The sequence below is a fragment of the Solanum lycopersicum genome, chromosome 2 (genome assembly GCF_036512215.1).
Source record: "Solanum lycopersicum chromosome 2, SLM_r2.1".
Taxonomy (NCBI): Eukaryota; Viridiplantae; Streptophyta; class Magnoliopsida; order Solanales; family Solanaceae; genus Solanum; species Solanum lycopersicum.
Window position 1 is genome coordinate 51366435 of NC_090801.1, and position 20999 is coordinate 51387433.

Below are 20999 nucleotides of genomic sequence, written 5' to 3' on the forward strand. Positions count from 1 at the left end.
AAAAATTAATAGGTCAATTTCGTCAGAAAAAATCGCTCCGTTAGGAGCGATTTTACCTTTTTAATTAAAAAAATAATATATCCTTTTAGATTTTTTGATAACTTTTTTTCTTTTACCTTTTTAACTTCGGACTCGACTTAAAAGGCTAAAGGGAGGTTGAATAATTGATTATTTGAACATTTAAAATCAAAGTTGATAGTTCCGTGCAAGTAATCTGAAAATAGACAATGATGTTTCAATCTAATAAAAAATTATCATTATTTTGGTGATTGGGCACAATTGTGAAGTAATACACAATTTGTTATTACCGCATTAACAAGTCATTAATAAAGTGAAAGCTCCTAAAAATGGTAAAAAATATAATAAGAAATAAAATAATATCAAAATAAGTTTCAAGCCTACTAAACACACAGTAGATGACAATGAGGTGATAAAGCCCCTTTTAACAACAAGTAACATATTTCCTTATATGAACACTTTCAAACTATCTTTTTCATCATCAATGATAATGACAGAGAAATCTTTTTTTAATAAAGCATAATAAAATATTTTATATTCGTTTATTTTTTATTTATTTTTATTACATTCAATAATTATATTTTTAACAATGATAATAAACATATCTAATAAAATTAAAGAAAAATTATATATAATAGCAAACTATTAATTCAAATTAAATGTTATAGCTATACTCTACTTTATTTTCAATTCGTAGCTACTATTTCATATAATTTGCTATAGCAATTTCTCCGAGCGAAAGGACAAGAAAATAATTGTTTTTTTCACTGCGGTTACAAAACTATCGGGATTCAAAAATAGAGTATACAAGAAAATGGTGTCTGCTTCAGGCATATAGCCATATGTAAAAAAAGAAAATTTATTTATTTTTCATGAATTTTCATTTACATAAACAAATTCAACTAATACAAATTTTTATTTATATACATATTATACATATTACACGTGCAACTAAAAAACACAACAACAAGAACATATAGTTATACAAATTACAGTACGAAAGATTTGATATACAAACATTTTATTTTTACATAAACAAATTCAACTAATACAAATTTTTATTTATATACATATTATACATATTACATATGCAACTAAAAAACACAAGAACAAGAACATATAGATATACAAATTACAGTTTGAAAGATTTGATATACAAATGTTTTCTTTTGATTCAACAAATTTGAATTTTATGCAGATATACAAACACATAAAATTAAATTGAGGGCTGCCAACGATTTATACAAACGAGAGGCTGATACAGATTTATACAAACGATTGTCAACGAAATTATACAAATATAAAGAGGAGCCAACGAGTTATACAATCTGATATTCCATAGCAAACATAATATTTGCTATGGCCCACAAATATACACACTATAATTATAACATATAAATTTAATTTTTATATTTATTATATGTGAAAATTGCTCAAAAATCAATACAAATCAAAAATAATTTATACTAATATTTAAGAGAGAAAGAAACAAATACCAAATTCAAACCTCAACATTAGTGTTCTTACTCGTTTATAGGAGGTCGATATACATTTGTCAACTTCTGATTAAATTAATATTTTTCTTCTGTCTAAAATTATTTTATCATGGTATAATTATATATTTTTCTCAACAAAAATTTTAATACAAGATATAATTTTATTAATATAATTTTATTATATTAAAAATATCAAAATTTTATATAATTTTTAATTAAACAAAATGGAGTAATTATTAAATACAAAAATAAAAAAATAGTTAATTTTTTTTAATTATTTAAATTGATAAGTAATCTTGAATATTTATTTTTAGGATAATTAAAAAAAAAATGGAGAGAGGGAATATAATATGACAGCAGTCACGTGGACTCATCAAATTAGAAGAAAAATTAGATTACTCTTCTAGAGAATCCAATTATTTTATCAAAAAAAAGAAAAAGAAAAAAAATCTGCTGGACAGAGTAAAAGTAAACAAAAAGGAAAAGAATACAATTAACGAAAATCCCAATAAAATAATTTTTCTTGGAATCTTATGATAATGCCATGGCTTTGAAGCCTGGGAAGTTTTTTAGGAGACATTCATTTGATGGTATGCCCAATTTTTTTCCTTTTTTTCTTCAATTTCCTTCATTGGGCATCTTCAAGATTTGATTTTTATTTATTGTAGCATTGAAAACAAGGAAACCCAATTGTGTAAGGAGTGAGAAATCAGAAATGGGGAAGTCAGTGAAGTTTGAAGGTATAAGTGAGGAATTGCAGAAGATAATAGATGCTAATATGGACCAAGTAGGAGCAAGACGCCTTGCTAGGGATGCTTTTAAGGATATTCAGTTGTCAATTGATCATTGTCTCTTTAAGGTACTGCTTAGTTGATTGAAAAGTAAAATGTAAATTTAGATCCCTATTTGATGGTTTTAGTGGAAAAAGATTCATTGTCAGCTTTAAAGATTGGATTTTGATTGCTTCTGACTTGATAAACTGGATATAAGAGAATTCATATGGTCACACTGCTAGTTTGGGATTAGGCATAGCAACTTATCAAGAAAAGTTTTTGTGATTGAGGCATATATATTTTACTTGTCAAAATGATGTTTGGTATTGAGATTTAGTTAGTTGATTGAACAGATTGTCTTGTGTTGATGAAAGTAGAAAGTGTATCTTACTTAGGACTAAGACATTGATTATTGTCAACTTCAAAGGGATTGACATAGTTGTGTGGAGCCTAAGATCTTGCTCTATAGACTGCAATTCTGCTTAAATTTTCCCCTTTTCTTGATACAATTGTATAACATGCATATTACACCGAGATTATATGAAGCATCTATAAATACATCATCTCGAAGAGAAGGGATTTAAGTCGTTCACTATTCACTCAACGTATAAGTTCATGTTTGACGTTTAGATTCAAGGGCATAACAAGACCGACCGTTCACTATTTCTGTCATTAGTTGATTAAAACAGCAGTAAATCATTTTCCTGATTAAAGAAGCAGCTGTGCTACATTTTTTCCCTAATCTAAGGGCAGAAAAATCAAAGTTTTACTAGCTCAAAAGACCTTTAAGAAAATTGCGTTAACCCAGTTTACTATCCAATGAAAATCAAGCGGTTTCTGTTCTCTTTTCCTCTTTCAATTCTTAAAATAATGAAAGGACACTTGTGGTTGATTTATTCTGAGGAATGGTATCATTTGTGTGATCAAAAATTTGTTCAAGTATGTGCAATCGAGTTATGACAGTTGAGACTTTATAAACACTTCTTCAACTTTCTAATTTTTCTGCGACTGCAGATAGTGCTAATGAGGAACTGAATCCTTTTAGAAAGTGTCACGTTTGTTACTTGTTCTTAATCTGATTTAATGATTCTTTATTTGCTTTTACTCAGATGCCACATGCTGGATTGAAGATGAAGGAGGTAAACCTTTTATCTTATATACTCATTTTCCAGTCTTGAAAGTTCAAGTTATTCTGGAAGCATCCTATTTCTTTTCTAAAACAAAACGATCTCATGTGTGATTACTTCTGCATGTACTTTTTCTTTTCATCTTTTCTCTTTGAATTCTTGATGAAGCTAATATGACATCTCATAGTTACTTCAATGCCTTTTCTAGCGCACCAAGATTTTCTTTGTGTGCAACAATATCTTTAACACTTGTAACTTACAAGAACAACATACCCAATGTGATCCTACAAGTGGGGTATGGGGGAGTGGTGTGTATGCAGCCTTACCCTGCCTTGAGGCTCAAGTAAAGCAATACAAAAATCAAGTATGTAAAGCAATTAATACCTATAACTTATCTTAAGAAAATTGGACCTTGCCATGAAAGAATCTTATAAAATTGTGAATTAGCATATGACAAGATACAATCATCTTTTTTTCTCTAATAGTCAATAAGGTCTTATTTTCTTAAATTATGGAGGACCATGCAGTATGAAATTAATTTCAGGACATCAAATGAAACTTGGTCTCCAATCACTTTAATTGTAGTTATTCTGTCATGTGAATGAAATATGTATCGCTGTACAAATTTAAAGGCGAATGAAGAGAGTAACTGTGGAAAGATCTGTTTGGTTAAAGAGTTTTACTTTTTTTGAAACAAATTGAATGAAGGCGGTAGTTATCTCAACTTTTTCAAAATGAAATGAAGGGGATAGTTTGAGAAATATGACTTAATTCACCTGAACTATGCACTATGACTGGATATTGTCTTCCTTGTAGTACCAAGCAAATGAGAAGACTCTAAGTATATGGTTATTTATAGCATCCAATATTAGCATTTTGGTATAAATATTGCATTTTGGTATAATATTCATGATTTGTTATGTGTTTTACTTAACATAATTCTATGAAATTTGGTGGCGCAGTCATATGAGGTTAATTCTCGAGGATTAGAGATCTTCTCTAAAAGTTGGCTTCCAGAGACAAGCCCCCCCAAAGCCATGGTATACTTCTGTCATGGTTATGGTGATACATGCACATTTTTTGTTGAAGGTTTGTGGTTGGCAAACACGTATTAAGTCTCAGACTAGTATTTCTTGGGAGATTGTTCCTGAAACTTGTCTTCCTTCTTAGGCATTGCAAGAAAACTAGCATCTTCCGGTTATGGAGTATTTGCCATGGATTATCCTGGATTTGGTCTTTCAGAAGGTCTTCATGGCTATATACCAAGTTTTGACAAGTTAGTTGATGATGTCATTGAGCATTACTCGAAGGCGAAAGGTACAACTTGCCCCAGTCAACTTATTTTTCATCTCATGGATTCTTTTTGATAGGTCCGAGACTCTGGTAAAATGTAGAAGCCAGAATTAATTAGTTGAGGAAAAGATATACCAACTTAAGAATAACAAAATTTGATGAATTCAAAAGCTAAGATTTGAACGCATGAAAAGACAATATTTAAATCAAACATTCACTTGGAAGAGACTATCCTTTTGAGCTAAGCAATGCATGAGCTTAAAGTGTCTTGCTAATGGAGTAACATTCATCTGTTTGATTGAACTTCTGGTACTTTCTTTCTAAAAAAATGTTGGAGTTCAGTTTATTATGGTCATAAATGAATAGTCCATTTTTTCAAGAAGAAAGATTGAGAGAGTGAACTATTTGAAAAATGTATGTTGTGATTTTGTTCCTTGTAGAATGAAATAGAAGGCCTCAAAGTTTGATGGTCTATGTAACTGTGCGACAAACTAAAAGATCATACCCTATTACTGTTCCAAATCAAGTTTGAACTCACAAATTCATTATTTATTCATGACTTGGAGCATAACTCACGGTGCTAAGTTACCTCATCCTTCTTCATTTTTGTCAAGCAATGTTGATGACTAGGTCATTAAACGATGAACAGCAGAGCCCCCGTGTGTTCCTTCCACATTCTAAAACGTTTAGGTATGAAGAAGTCTGTCATGTACACCAATTAAACACCCTCCCTTGTTATTCTATATTTCCGCTCCTACTTTGACACTAGGTATGTAATTAATGAGTAAATTTGAATATATACTTGGAAATAAGAGGACCCAAATTGGACAGTGGTGAAGCCACGGTGACAGAAGGGGTTCAACTGATTCCCCTTGGCCAAAAAATTGTACTATATATGCAGCTGTATAAAAAGTCTTCTTTATGTGCATATATATAAATTGTTGAATCCCATAGACACAAGAGAGCATTTCTTTAGATCTCCTTAAGGAAAGCAAGAATTGTATTGAGAAAACCTAGAGCGGAGTTTAAATAAACACTACGGGAACAGAGGGAAAACTTGTTTGGCAGTTGAATGAAACCAAATCAGTGTCAGTCATTCGAGTTGATCTTCTAAGTATTAGCAGGGGCTTTGAACATTGGGCATGCTGACAATGTTGGAACTGATCACTATTGGTCAAGTCCCATTATGATGTGCCATCTCCTAAGGCAATCGGATAGTGAAGTAGAATAGATTCATCTTTCATACCAGAGATTTTTAGGCATACCATATGCAGTGTGTTGGTCATTTTTGGAGATGGGGGAATTATAACACAGATGTTGTCCTGTATTAACCAAGTTTATAAATCTGATGTCTCCGTGAATGTATTATACCTAATATACGTCTGGGCAAGAGGTCTCAAAATCAAGTAGTGGAAAATAACCTAATTACATCTTTTTCTTCTTGACACACTACTGAAAAAGCAATTGACAGTTAAACGCTGGCTACAGAAAATCCAGAGATACGCAACCTACCAAGCTTCCTATTTGGGCAATCAATGGGTGGAGCAGTAGCTCTGAAGGTGCACATGAAGCAACCTGATGCATGGAACGGCGCTGTTCTTGTCGCACCAATGTGCAAAGTAAGCTTCTGGAGACTATTCTGAATTCTAATTGATGTTATCGTCTTAATTAGATCGATAGTTTTGAGTGATGAGTGGTATTGTTGTACAGATTGCAGATGACATGGTACCACCATGGTTAGTTACACAAATTCTAGTGGGCATAGCAAAATTTCTTCCAAAGCAAAAGCTAGTTCCGCAGCAGGATCTAGCAGAGTTAGCATTCAGAGATGTGAAGAAGAGAGAACAGGTATGTGTTCTTTCTATTCTGTAACAGCTCTTAGACATATGTCAATTTTAGGACGGAAAGAGTACATGATATTAGAGGTTAGTAGCACAAGAGTCGTTTAAAAATTTATAGTCGCCATTAGCTCTCTCACCTGAAAAAAAAGGCGTGTTAAAAGGCTTCCAATAGGAAAATTTTGATTTATTGAACATAATAATTACAATCACAGGCTTCAACATGTTTATATCTCGTGGGATTTCATGTTATAATGTACTCTCTACTGTTTTCTTCTGCATGCAGGCTGCATATAATGTCATTGCTTACAAGCACAAACCCCGTCTACAAACTGCAGTGGAGTTACTTAATACCACCCAAGAATTAGAGAAACAACTTGATAAGGTGTCATGTGTTTTCATTTTCTGTTTATCGTAGTATTGATTATCATCATATTTACTGTTTATTAGTGATTGGACCTTGTGTCTTTGCATGCTAGTAAGTCTATGATTGGAAACTTGAAACTCCATTGTCCTAGCTGCATATCTTTGTTGGTGTTGCTAACTGTTTCTGGTGATTATACCTGCCACTGTTTTTGACTTTGTAATTCATTCAAGATGGTTCATCTTTTTCTGCTCTTGTAGTTCAGAAAGAGTTCAAGCTCCCTTTTCTAAGGCTAGACTTCAAATGTACCTTATTCTTTGATAGACAAGATATCTAAACAACAACTAACAGTTTTACGATTTTGTAGGTCTATCTGCCATTGCTAATATTACATGGAGAGAATGACAGAGTGACTGATCCATCCATCAGCAAAGCATTGTACGAGAAGGCAAGTAGTTCGGACAAGAAACTGATCCTTTACAAGGATGCTTATCATTCTTTGCTCGAGGGTGAACCGGATGATATGATACTTCGAGTTCTTGGTGACATAATTTCTTGGTTGGATGAGCATACTTCCTAGTAATTACTTGTCCAATTTTTATTTTTTTCAGTTTGGTTCTGCCCAATTTTTTCATGGATTAGGAAGGCCAAGGGATAGGAGCTGAAGTAAGAAACTAAGATTTAGCCTGATGTCCTTCCTGCCCCTCTATTTTATTTATTTTTCAACTTATTATTTTGTAAAGAAAAAAATATTGAAGATCTGAATGTTCTATATGAAATAAAAAGCAATGCGTTTTATCTCTCTTGTTTGAAAAATTTTGCTTCAGAAGTGTGTAAAAATCTTGAGTTCGAAAACAACAAAAAAAAAAGTGAACTAATGATAAGTGTACGTGATCAAATAAGTAATATACAAATTATTAAGCCAAAAGATTTATGATTAGCAAATATCTAGTTTTTCTTTTGACTATAATTAAATGCCAAATGAGTTTGAATATTGTATTTCTAACTAGCAATTGCAATAAATAAATTATAAAAGTAAATAACAATGATTCAAATTCAATTAGGTTTTTATTTGAGCTAAGTGGATATTGTATTTGACCTCGAAGTCTACTCAATTTAACAAGAACCACTTGAAATTTTTCAAAGTAAGACTTCAACATCCTTTAACAATATAATTTTCAACACAACTCCAAATCACTTGACATTTTTAACATAGTTTCAAAAAATACTAGGAAACAAAAACACGAATCAAAGCAGATTTTCACAATTTTGGGATTGGTTTCTGTTTTTTTTTTTTTACATTATTTAAATATGGGTGTAACTTTTTCAACTCCACAAGTGAATATCAAATTTTGGCTTTTTAACAAAAAAAAAAAATATTGAGGTAATCTCGTGAAGAAATGAAGAAGTAGGAATTTTGAAAGTTTTTGATGTTATGCATGTGTCCATGGTGTTTTTGAGTAAAAAGAGTACATTTGTTCTAAAATTTCAAGTGAAAAGTTGTTTGGCATTGAGGTAAAAAGTGATTCACAAAAACAAAGTTAAAAAGTAATTGCACGGATGAGTCTTTTCTCAAACGACAATAGCACAGATGAGCCAAATTTTAATGGATAACATAAATTAGTCTTTTCACAAAGTTCAATGACATATTTGAGCATTTTCTCTTTTATCAATGATTTAAGAAATTTTAGGCTCCACCTTAGACTATGAATTCATGCAAAGTATTTTCTCCTTTAGAATTCGAGTGACTCACGAGGTTAATAATATCGTTATGATCTTTCAAACCTCTAACCACCTATCACAATTGATAATCTAACTACATCAGTAAACGGAAATAGATTTAATCAATTATGGAGTATCAAGATTTATCTTCTCGTTCCTGAATCAAACAAGATAAATTAGGTAAATATTCATCATAGATACAAATCAGTCCTAGTTTTTAAATCTTGCTTCTTGTATTCAAGTCCTATCTCTCAATTCTTCTCTAGAGTTCAAGAAAACACAAAAAATATATTTTAATGACAGATCAAGTATTAAATTAATAAAATAAAAACACAAGAATAAATTTAATGATACTTAATTTTTATCTAAAGTTTAAATACTAAACAATCATTTATAGCTATAATCCTAAAAATATTATATGTTCATGTGCGCAAAAGGTGTAAAGTAGCACCAAGGAGTAAGTGCTTAAACAACTTTCCGTCCAAATAGAGGTGTGTGGTCGGATTTGGCAAATTCTCAACTAACATCACAAAATGCAATATATTATTAACATTATTAGTCACTTCATGATTTCTTTATTTGCACCAAACTTTGAGTTGCTTCTAAAGCTAAAAATAAATTATACTTTTTGTTGCTTCTGTTTTTCTCATTATTGTTGCAACTTCAACAACAATAAAGCATGTACTTCTCTTCTTCTTCCCATGTTTCACTCAAGGTATGCTCTTTCTTTCTTTCTTTCTGCTTCTATGTCTTGCTCTCTGTTTCTGTTTTAGCTCTGATATGTTTTTTGCCTCTCAAAAGGGCCTCCACAGTCATCCACTGTTTCTTGCTGGGTATTGATATTTAGTTGAGTTGTTTGATCAGTTTATAAGCTTGATATTTAGTTGAGTTGTTTGATCAGTTTATAAGCTTGAACGAACGCCCTCGTGATGCTTTAGGAAGATATTGTTAGCCCACGAGTTAGGGGTTATTCCCACTGAAAAATAGTCGGTACATATTTTGATTGAATCGATGAGAAAAAGAAAAAAGTAATAATCTTTTAGTATAGAAAAATTAGGAAGTTTCCCACTATTATGATTCGTAGTGGGAAACGCTTGTGTTTCTAGTAATGACGTGGGAATAGCCTCTTTTTGAAATACAAGAAGTGTGTACAGTGTATATATGCCCACTCTTTCCCTCTGCTGGCACTAGCAGAAGTCCTTTTTGCACAGGGTAAGCTCTTAGGTTCACATTATTGAGTTACAGGCAACCAGAAATGGAAATTTACGCTAACTTCTTCGTTGGAAGAGATGTTGGCGAAGGCCACAAAGCTAGAAGGGCATTTTGTCATCTTAACCAACGTGCACGTGCAATGATGTGAAATCCAATATCTTCGTCTACAATTACTTGTCGTAACACGTTTCTGCTCTAAGACTTTCTCTCAACATATCTGTAAGCAGGGAGTCCACATTCACTATTAAGCCTACATAGATGTGGAGATTATTGAAGATTGAGGCACTAGCTAAATGAAGGTGTTTTAGATCAATGTGAGGTCTAGCACACCTTTCGGAATAGGACTACAAATAAATAAGGTTTTGCAATGCATTGAACCTGAACAAGTTGGAGGCTACAACGAAATTTAACTGCTTTTCACGCAGTCATTTTTGTTTATCAGTCTATAATTTCATTTCCTGAAACGAACCATTACTTGTTGCAGATGAACTGCTGGGCACCGGCCTTGGCGTCAAAAGTCCCTCTGAATACCAGGAGAAACCAGACTGCCTCTCCTGCTCTTAGACAAATGAAGTCTGACCTTTTAAGTCAACGTATTGGTGGATTTGGAACCAATCTTAGCAGTGGAGGGAGTTCTCTGGGAGGATCAAGAATCATTACTCAACTAAATCTTCAAAGAACTCTTTCGCGAAGAAAAAGTCCTATGGTGTCTGCTTGCTGTAAATTACTTTCTTACAAACCCCATTCTTTGTAATAAATTATCTATTGTTTTAAATGTTCATGAGAAAGTAGTTTTAGATGTGTGTTTGATTGAGTTATTGCTGCAGTTGAGAAGTATTGTCTCATTCATTGCCCTTTTTTTGTTTATCTGGAGAATAAGATTGTTTTTAAGCTAATCTTCTGTACAGTTTAGCTTCTGGTTTTGGCAGACTTTTATGCCAACTACTGACATTGGTCAAGCTTTTAGTTGAGTTTCTATGTTCTTTTGTAGGGGTGCCAAGTTCAGAAGTTGCATCTACTGCTTTCACAGTGGGAACAGCAGCAGTTCTTCCGTTTTATACCGTCATGGTTGTGGCTCCTAAAGCTGAACTTGTAAGGTTTTTTAAGTACTGTCAATCTGAACTTCTTAAGGATTTCTTTTCCAGTGTACTGAAGATTAAACTTCCACTCATATTATGAATTCAAAAGATTTTTCTAAATTAAACACTTACCAGCTTCAGACAAAGTAGAACGGTTAGGGCACAACTTCAGTCCTTGTCTTGTGTATATGAAAGTCATTGTTTTATTTCAATGAGAAGTTGTAACTGAACATAATTTCAAATGCAGACCAGAAAAGCGATGAAAAGCAGCATACCCTACATTGTGCTTGGACTTCTGTACGCATATCTATTATACCTCTCCTGGACACCAGATACAATTCGGCTGATGTTTGCTAGTAAATACTGGCTCCCGGAGGTCTGTGCTCAACCACATAATAATTTGTCAAAACTGCATTATCGGGATCTTAACACTTCCTTTCATTCAGCTGTCTGGTATAGCGAAGATGTTCTCCAATGAAGTGACGTTAGCTTCTGCATGGATTCATCTGTTGGCCATTGATCTTTTTGCTGCAAGGTCAATCTCTAGGCATCTTATCTTTGTTGGCCTATGCCCCTTCGTTTTTTTTTTTTTGTATAACATGAGGAGGATGCCATAGTTAGACATCTCACTTGGAGTATTTCACTTGAAACAGGCAGGTTTATCATGATGGATTGCAGAATGATATCGAAACCCGCCATTCTGTGTCTCTGTGCTTGCTGTTTTGCCCTGTTGGAATTCTTACTCACTGCATCACCAAAGCTCTAACTAGTAGCCCAGAAAAGAAACAGCATAGGACTCATTAACCAATGTTTTAGGCCTTCTTATGTTATCCGTAAATGATCAGCCAGCGCGTGAACTTATGAGCAAAGTGTAAAGGTTTTAAGTCAATGAATACATAAGCTATTTCAATAACTTGTTTCTAAGATGGATGAATGTACAAGATTTCTTCCTTTAGTTCCACTCCAAACTTCTGATTTACTGCATCCTTAACTAAGCGTATGAGCTCAAGCATGTCTTGAGAAGTTGCAGAACCACAATTTATGAAAAAGTTGGCATGCTTGTTTGAGACCATGGCTCCACCAACTCTCAACCCTTTCAACCCACTTTTCTCTATCAATTCTGCAGCAGAAACACCCATAGAAGATGGATTTCGGAAAACTGAACCAGCACTTCTCTGCCCCAAAGGTTGTGCCCTCCATCTTCTGCAAAGAAACCATCTTTATTGTGGTTGAAAACTGACATTCAAAATAAGAACAGGCCGGACCACATTAGAAACAATTACCTAGCCAAGTATTCTTGCTGCATTTCTCGTGCAGTTTTAGAAAACTTTAGCCGGAATGTAACTGCAGTAATGGATGCCAAGTCTTTCATTTCTTGAAATGGTGATAATCTGTAGCCAAAATTTAACTCTCTTCTATTCAGCATCCTAGATTCGCCTTCATTTGTGATGATCTCTATGCTATCAATAGCAGCAGCTGTTTCCTTTCATAATCAATGTCAATAAGAAAATTAGTAGAAAAAGAAGGATGCATTCTCAGTATCATATTTGAAAATCAAAGTAATCTCACAAGAGCGATGTGTGAAGGTAGAGAGGTTGTTTCCGAAACACCTTCAGCTCAAGGACATCAAATCAAAATAATCATGAACGCGAAATGTGACTATGAAGAAAACATGACAACTAATTGGAAAAGCAATACACACATACAGAAAAAGAACAAGAACAACAATGGCATAAAGAGACTTAAAATCTCACATCTATTGTAAGCTTTTTAATTTACCTGCCCATTTGCTCCTGCATTCATGTAAGCAGCTCCACCAACAGTCCCAGGAACACCAGCAGCAAATTCAAGCCCAGAAAACCCTTCATTTGCAGACATAACTCCAAAGCGATTAAATGGGTATCCACTTCCGACCCGGTATACTCCAGATTCTATCTTCTCCAACAACTCAATTCGATTGAGAATTACGCAGCCATTAAAACCCATATCATCAAACAAACAATTCGAGCCTTTACCCAAGATCATAAATCTCATGGATTGCTCATTACAGTACCTGCATTGTATAATTAGGGCAGATTTTAAAAACTACGAGTCAATCAATCGATTATGATTCAATCTCCCAAAGTTGAGGGATAAAGAAATGGAACCTGACAGCCGAAACAAGTTGGGTTTGGTTAAAGACTTGAACGAAGTAATTACAAGGGCCTCCAATTCCCCATGTGGTAAGATCACTGAGTAGCTTCTTCTTGCAAATAAACTGTAACCCAGTTGAGTTTTGAGCTGGTTCTTGCTTGTTGAAGCTGCAGCTGCTGCTGCTCTGAACATGAAAAGAACGTAACTTTCTTGATGGTTGTAGAGGGAGCTGATAGCTTCCCATATGCGACGCCATTGGAGAGGCTTTATTTGTGAATTTTCCAGTTTGGGGTTTTCATGTCTCTTTCTGATGAGCAATGATGGCAGATAAAGGGTTCTGCTGAAGTGGTGGGGTCGTGGGGATGCTTTCTTATGGCAAACTGGTCTTAAACATACTATTATTTATATGGGATATAAGGGCACAAGCTACCCAAAATCTCAATGACACATCTAAATTTAATTAAGATTTTACTACACTACGTACTCATTTTTGTGCTCTCATTACATAGCACCTTACGAGACTGCACTGTTATCAGGCGTGTGGAGCATTACTTTTTCCCTTTATGTTTACCATAACTTTGTGGAGCACCTGACTTATATATTCTTTTATGTCCAGCTCAAGGCAGAAAGACAACAAGGAAAAAGTCCCTTATCCTTGGAACTACAGTACCTGTTGCTGCAACAATTCTGATAATGGTCGCGCTGTTTTTCACGTGGATGATTCGGTCAAGAAAGCAACATGCGATTAAAAACAATAAATCCGATTTCCCCCCCTAGAATGAGACATCAAAAAATCACATAGTATGAGCTTCTCCAAGCAACAGAAAATATTAGTCAGTCCAATCTAGTAGGAAGTGGAAGTACTGGTACAGTCTACCAAGGTACATTTTCTGTCTTTGCAATCAAAGTTTTTGATATGCAATCGATTCAGAATGTCAAATTTCAAGCAATGTAAGACATAGAAACTTGGTCAAGATAGTGTTGACTTGCTCAAATGTGGATTTTACAGTGATTTTGCTGGAGTACATGCCTAACGGAAGACTCAATATAATGATCGATGTAGCACTAGCCATGAAGAATCTTCATCATATGATTATACAACACCCATTGTGCACTGTGATATGAAGCCAGGTAACGTGCTTCTTGATCAGGATCTTACTGCTCATGTTGCAGATTTTGGAATTGCAAAAATGTTGGCAGAAGAAGGAAACATTGCTCAAACCAAGACTCTCGGAACTATCAGCTATATTGCTCCAGGTATGATAATTTCTTGAATTGCTGTTGTCCTATGCTTATTACTTCTTCCCTTTATGTTTACCATAACTTCGTTTTTCATCCCCACTGTAATACACTCTCTGTTTCAATTTGTTTGTCTTACTTTCTTTTATAATTTGTTTCAGAGCGAATATCTTTTTTCTTTTTTTGGTAATACTTAAATTCTAAGTTTCCAGGGGACATTTTTTAAGCCCACAAGATTTAAATATCTTTGTTACAAACAAATTGAAATGGAGTGAGTAATTGTTTCTATAGAAGATTTATATAATCAAAGAACCTACTTTTATGATAGTTGAATAGCAACATTTTGACTTAAAAAGGCTATAGGGAAGTTGGATTATTGATTATTTTACTTCTTTTTCTTCTTTGACTTGAAAGATAGTAGGAATATCTTATATGATTCTTTGAACATTTAAAAAGCTAAATTGATAGTTACGTTTAAGCAATCTGAAAATTAAAAATTAAAGAAACCATTTTTTGGTGATTGAGGCACAATTATGAATAAGAAGAAGTTCTTAAGAAGTGATAAAAAAATATAAATAAGAAATAAAATAATATCAAAACATGTTTGGTGTGGCAAAACAAGTTCTCAATAAACAGAACTTGTTGCGTTTATAGTTGAGATCCATATTCTGATTAAATTAATACTACATGACAGCAGCACGTAAGCTCATCAAATTAGAGAGCTGTAAAGAATATTAGATTACTCTTGTAGAGAATCCAATTATTTTATCAAAAATAAATAAAATCTGCTGGACAGTGGAAAAGTAAACAGAAAGGAAAAGAATACAATTAAATAAATTTTCTTGAAATCCTATTATAATGTCATGGCTTTGAACTTTGAAACCCAGCAAGTTTTCCAGGAGGCATTCATTTGGTGGTATTCTCAAGATTTGATTTTTATTTGTTGTAGCATTGAAAACAAGGACACCGAATTGTGTAAGGAGTGAGAAAGCAGCAATGGGGAAGTCAGTGAAGTTTGAAGGTATAAGTGAGGAATTGCAGAAGATAATAGATGCTAATATGGACAAAGTGGAAGCAAGGCGTCTCGCTAGGGATGCTTTTAAGGATATTCAGTTGTCAATTGATTTTTGTCTCTTTAAGGTACTGCTTAGTCGATTGGAGAATTAACCAAGATATTCGTTCATCCAACTGTTTTAGCTAAAAATAGATGTTATACTATATGTATAATCTATGTATACAGACTAGAAAAGTAAACGGTAAATTTGTCTGACTATTTGTGTAGAGATCCTATTTGATGTTGTTAGTTGAAAAAGACTCATTGTCAGATTCAAAGATTGGATTTTGATTGCTTCTGACTTAATGGACTGGATATAATAAGAGAATTCATATGGTCACACCGCTAGTTTGGGATTGAGGCATAGCTACTTATCAAGAAAAGCTTTTGTGATTGTGGAATAGATATTTTACTTGTCAAAATGATGTTTGGGATTGAGATTTAGTTAATTGATTGATTAGTTGACTGAACAGATTTTCTTCTGTTGATGCAAGTAGAAAGTGTTCCTTACTTAGAACTAAGAGATTGATCATTGTCAACTTCAAAGGAATTGACATAGTTGCGTGGAACCTAAAGTCTTGCTCTATAGACTGCAATCCCGATTAAATTTCCCCCCTTTTCTTGATAAAATCGTATAACTTGCACATTACACCGAGATTATATGAAGCATTTACAAATAGATCATTTCGAAGAGAAGGGATTTAAGTTGTTCACTATTCATTCAAACCGTAAGTTCATGTTTGACCTTTATATTCAAGGGCATAACAAGACTGACTATTCCCTTTTCTGTCATTAGTCCATTAAAACATCAGTAATACATCTTACTTATTGACAGCAGCAGTACTTCAATTTTCCTAATCTAAGGGCAGAAAAATCAAAGCTTTACTAACTCAAAAACACCTTTATGTAAATTGCCTTAGTCCAGTTTACTATCCAATGGAAATCAAGTGGTTTCAGTTCTCTTTCCTCTTTCAACTCTTAAAATAATGAAAGACACTTGTGTTTGATGTATTTTGAGGAATGGTATCATTTGTGTGATTAAAAATTTGTTTACTTATGTGCAATCGAGTTATGACAGTTGAGACTTTATAAACACTTCTTCAACTTTCTAATTTTTCTGCGACTGCAGATAGTGGTCATGAGGAACTGAATCCTTTTAGAAAGTGTCATGTTACTTACCTGTTCTTAATTTGATTTAATGATTCTTTATTTGCTTTCACGCAGATGCCACATGCTGGATTGAAGATGAAGGAGGTACACTTTTTTTCTTACATCCTCATTTTCCACTCTTAAAAATTCAAGTTATTCTTGAAGCATCCTATTTCTTTTCTACAACAAAATGATCTCTTGTGTACTTTCTTGCAGAGTGAGATTATGAACTTGCCTTCTTTTCTTTTTTTTTCTTTGAATTCTAGATGAAGTTAATATGACATCTCATAGTTACTTCAATGCCTTTTCTAGTGCAACAAGATTATTTTCTATGTGTGCAACAATATCTTTAACACTTGTAACTTACAACAACATACCCAATTTGATCCTATAAGTGGGGTATGGGGGAGTGGTGCGTATGAAGCCTTACCCTGCCTTGAAAAGGTATAGGGGTTGTCTCGATAGACCCTCGGCTCAAGCAATTAATACCTATAACTTTATATTAAGAAAATTGGACCTTGACATGAAAGAATCTTATAAAATTGTGAAGTAAAAAATGACAAAATACAGTCATCTTTTTTCTCATATAGTCAAGAAGGTTTTATTTTTTAAGATTATGGAGGACCATGCAGTATGTAATTAATTTCAGGACATCAAATGAAACTTGGTTTCCAATCACTTTAAATTTAGTTATTCTGTCATGTGAATGAAATATGTATTGGTATACAAATTTAAAGGGGAAAGAAGAGAGTAACTCTTGAAAGATCTGTTTGGTTAAAGAGTTTTACTTTTTTTTAAACAAATTGAATGAAGGCGGTAGTTATCTCAACTTTTTCAAAATGAAATGAAGAGTATAGTTTGAGAAATATGACAAAATTCACCTGAACTATGCACTATGACTGGATATTGTCTTCCTTTTCCTAGTAGTACCAAGCAAATGAGAAGAACTCTAAGTATATGGTAATTTATAGCATCCAATATTAGCATTTTGGTATAATATTCATGATTTGTTATGTGGTTTTCTTTACATAATTCTGTGAAATTTGGTAGTGCAGTCATATGAGGTTAATTCTCGAGGACTGGAGATCTTCTCTAAAAGTTGGCTTCCAGCGACAAGCTCCCCCAAAGCCATGCTATACTTCTGTCATTGTTTATGGTGATACATGCACATTTTTTGTTGAAGGTTTGTGGTTGGCAAACACGTATTAAGTCTCAGACTAGTATTTCTTGTGAAATTCTTCCTGAAACTTGTCTTCCTTCTTAGGCATTGCAAGAAAACTAGCATCTTCCGGTTATGGAGTATTTGCCATGGATTATCCTGGATTTGGTCTTTCAGAAGGTCTTCATGGCTACATACCAAGTTTTGACAAGTTAGTTGATGATGTCATTGAGCATTACTCGAAGGCGAAAGGTACAACTTGCCCCAGCGAACTTATTTATCATCTTTTTCATCTCATGGATTCTTTTGATAGGTCCGAAACTCTGGTAAAATGTGGAAGCCAGAATTAAGTAATTGAGGAAAAGATATACCAACTAAAGAATAAAAAAATCTGATGAATTCACAAGCTAATTTGGAGGCATGAAAAGCAAAAGACTATTTAAATCAAACATTCAGTTGGAAGAGACTATCCTATTGAGCTAAACATGCATGAGCTTAAAGAATCTTTAAGATCATATCCTGTTACTGTTTCAAAGCAACTCTGAACTCACAGATTCATTATTTATTCAGAACTTGGAGTATAACTCACGGTGCTTAGTTCCCTCATCCTTCTTCATTTTTGTCAAGCAATGTTGATGACGAGGGCATTAAATGATGGACAGCAGAGTCCCCTTTTGTTCCTTCCATATTCTAAAAGATTTAGGGTATGAAGAAATCTATCATGTACACCAATTAAGCACCCCTCCCTTGTTATTCTATATTTCTTCTCCTACTTTGACACTAGGTATGTAATTAATGAGTAAATTTGAAAATATACTTAGAAATAAGAGGGCCTAAATAGGACAGTGGCGAAACCACTCCCCTTAGCCAAAAACTTGTACTATATATGCAGCTATATGAAAAGTCGTCTTTATGTGAATATTTATATATTAATTGTTGAATCCCCTAGACACAAGAGAGCATTTCTCTATATCTCCTTAAGGAAAGACAGAATTATATTGAGAACCTAGAAAGGAGTTTAAGTAAACACTATGGAAACAGAGGAAGAACTTGTTTGGTAGTTGAATGAAACCAAATTAGTGTCAGTCATTCGAGTTGATATTCTAGTATCAGCAGGAGCTTGGAACATTGGGCATGTTGACAATGTTGGAACTCGTTCACTATTGGTCAAGTCCCATTATGATGTGCCATTTCCTAAGGCAATCAGATAGTGAAATAGAATAGATTCATCTTTCATACCAGAGAAGTTAGACTTTTAGGTATGTCACATTGAGGGTGTTGCTCATTACTGGAGATGGGGGAATTACAACACAAATGCTGTCCTACATTGAACAAAAACGTAAAAACTTAGGCTGTATTAACCAAGTTCTTAAATCTGATGTCTCCGTGTATGTATTATATCTAATACAACTCTCTCCAGCCAAATGACATCTCATATATGTCTGGGCAAGAGGTCCCAAAAATCAAGTAGTGCAAAATAATCTAATTACATCTTATTCTTCTTGAGACACTACTGAAAAAGCAATTGACAGTTAAATGCTGAATGCTGGATGCAGAAAATCCAGAGATGCGTAACCTACCAAGCTTCCTATTTGGACAATCAATGGGTGGAGCAGTAGCTCTAAAGGTGCACATGAAGCAACCTGATGCATGGAACGGCGCTGTTCTTCTCGCACCAATGTGCAAAGTAAGTTTCTGGAGATTATTCTCAATTTTAATTGATGATCGTCTTAACTAGATCCATAGTTTTGAGTGATGAATGATATTGTTGTACAGATTGCAGATGACGTGCTACCACCATGGTTACTAACACAAATTCTTGTGGGCATAGCAAAATTACTCCCTAAGCAAAAATTAGTTCCGCAGAAGGACCTAACAGAGTTAGCATGCAGAGATGCGAAGAAGAGAGAACAGGTATGTGGTCTTTCTATTCTGTAACAGCTCTCAGACATGTGTCGATTTAATTAGGATGGAAAGAGTGATAAATACATGATATTTGAGGTTAGTAGAGCAAGAATCGTTTAAAATTTATTGGTGCCATTAGCTCTCTCTCACCTGAAAAAAGGTTTTCGCATAAAAGGCTTCCAATAGGAAATACTTGATATATTGAACATAATAATTACAATCACAGACTTCAACATGTTTATATCTCGTGGGATTTCATGTTATAATGTACTCTCTACTGTTTTCTTTTGCATGCAGGCTGCATATAATGTCATTGCTTACAAGCACAAACCCCGTCTACAAACTGCAGTGGAGTTACTTAATACCACCCAAGATTTAGAGAAACAACTAGATAAGGTGTCATGTGTTTTCATTTTCTGTTTATCCTAGTATAGATTATCATCATATTTACTATTAATTAGTGATTGGACCCTGTGCCTTTGCATGCCATTAAGTCTATGATCGGAAACTTGAACTCTATTGTCCTCGCTGCATATCTTTGTCATGTTGCAAACTGCTTCTGGTCATTATTACCTGTCTTTATGCTTGTGATGTTTGATGTTTGTTTAACTTGGTTTTTTCCTGCTTCATGAAAGCATTAACCAAACTGTCAGCACACCAGGGTGATATACTTCTCTCTAACCATGATATCCAAACAATAACTAACAGCTTTACGATTTTGTAGGTCTATCTGCCATTGCTAATAATGCATGGAGAGAATGATAGAGTGACTGATCCATCCGTCAGCAAAGCATTGTACGAAAAGGCAAGTAGTTCGGACAAAAAACTGATCCTTTGTAAGGATGCTTATCATTCTTTGCTCGTGGGTGAGCCGGATGAGATGATACTTCAAAATTTTGGTCTCATAATTTCTTGGTTGGATGCGCATACATCCTAGTCTCCAATTTCTTGGTTGGATGAGCATAAAAAATATTTTTTAAATATATTTTCCTATGTTTTATTAATCAATTACTCATTTTGGGGATTTACAGGAAAAAAAATTATTGAAATTGTTGAATTTAAGGTTAATATATATATATATATTTGTGAATTTTTAGCGTAAATTTTATAAAAAAAAAATTCATATTTTCCCATTTTTTAAAAATAAATTACTCATTTTCGATATTTGCCGAAGAAAATAAAAATTTTAAAATTATTGAAATTGTTGAATTTCAAATTTTATATATTTACTTGTGAATTTTTGGCATTAATTTTATATTTTTTTCATATTTTTATCAATCAATTACTCATTTTCGAAATTTACCGAAAAATAAAATTGAAATTGTTGAATTTAAGGTTACCATATTTATTTGTGAATTATTGACGTTAATTTTATATATTTTTTCATATTTTTTATGAATCAATTACTCATTTTTGGAATATACCCAAACAAAATAAA

At 33.5% G+C, this 20999-nt stretch overlaps 3 protein-coding genes and 1 pseudogene across 5 annotated transcripts; 3 read left to right on the forward strand and 1 right to left on the reverse strand.

The window, feature by feature from the left end:
* The first annotated feature begins 1894 nt into the window (after window positions 1–1894).
* LOC101256743 (caffeoylshikimate esterase) lies at window positions 1895–7707 on the forward strand. The gene is made up of 9 exons (XM_004233442.5): window positions 1895–2104; window positions 2183–2373; window positions 3397–3426; window positions 4377–4503; window positions 4585–4731; window positions 6196–6326; window positions 6418–6555; window positions 6832–6930; window positions 7277–7707. The coding sequence occupies exons 1-9, from the start codon at window positions 2059–2061 to the stop codon at window positions 7487–7489; spliced, it is 1122 nt and encodes a 373-aa protein (XP_004233490.1). The 5' UTR covers window positions 1895–2058; the 3' UTR covers window positions 7490–7707.
* Window positions 7708–9063: 1356 nt separating this feature from the next.
* Window positions 9064–11835, forward strand: LOC101257039 (protein ABA DEFICIENT 4, chloroplastic-like). Of its 2 annotated transcripts, XM_069293383.1 has the most exons (7): window positions 9200–9346; window positions 10071–10202; window positions 10328–10562; window positions 10835–10935; window positions 11170–11298; window positions 11369–11457; window positions 11576–11835. In XM_069293383.1, exons 3-7 carry the CDS (start codon window positions 10328–10330, stop codon window positions 11724–11726), a joined length of 705 nt encoding a protein of 234 aa, XP_069149484.1. In that variant the 5' UTR covers window positions 9200–9346; window positions 10071–10202; the 3' UTR covers window positions 11727–11835. The 2 variants fall into 2 exon arrangements, with proteins under 2 accessions (XP_004233491.1, XP_069149484.1); XM_004233443.5 differs by lacking the exon at window positions 10071–10202 and having other exon boundaries at window positions 9064–9346.
* On the reverse strand, window positions 11797–13516 carry LOC101246021 (uncharacterized). Of its 2 annotated transcripts, none has more exons than XM_004233917.5 (4): window positions 13070–13516; window positions 12702–12975; window positions 12206–12405; window positions 11797–12125 (listed from the first exon to the last, which is right to left on the reverse strand). In XM_004233917.5, the coding sequence occupies exons 1-4, from the start codon at window positions 13309–13311 to the stop codon at window positions 11843–11845; spliced, it is 999 nt and encodes a 332-aa protein (XP_004233965.2). In that variant the 5' UTR covers window positions 13312–13516; the 3' UTR covers window positions 11797–11842. The 2 variants fall into 2 exon arrangements, with proteins under 2 accessions (XP_004233965.2, XP_010317191.1); XM_010318889.4 differs by having other exon boundaries at window positions 11797–12140.
* Window positions 13517–13802: 286 nt separating this feature from the next.
* On the forward strand, window positions 13803–20651 carry LOC101245727 (caffeoylshikimate esterase-like; annotated as a pseudogene).
* The last annotated feature ends 348 nt before the right edge of the window (window positions 20652–20999 follow it).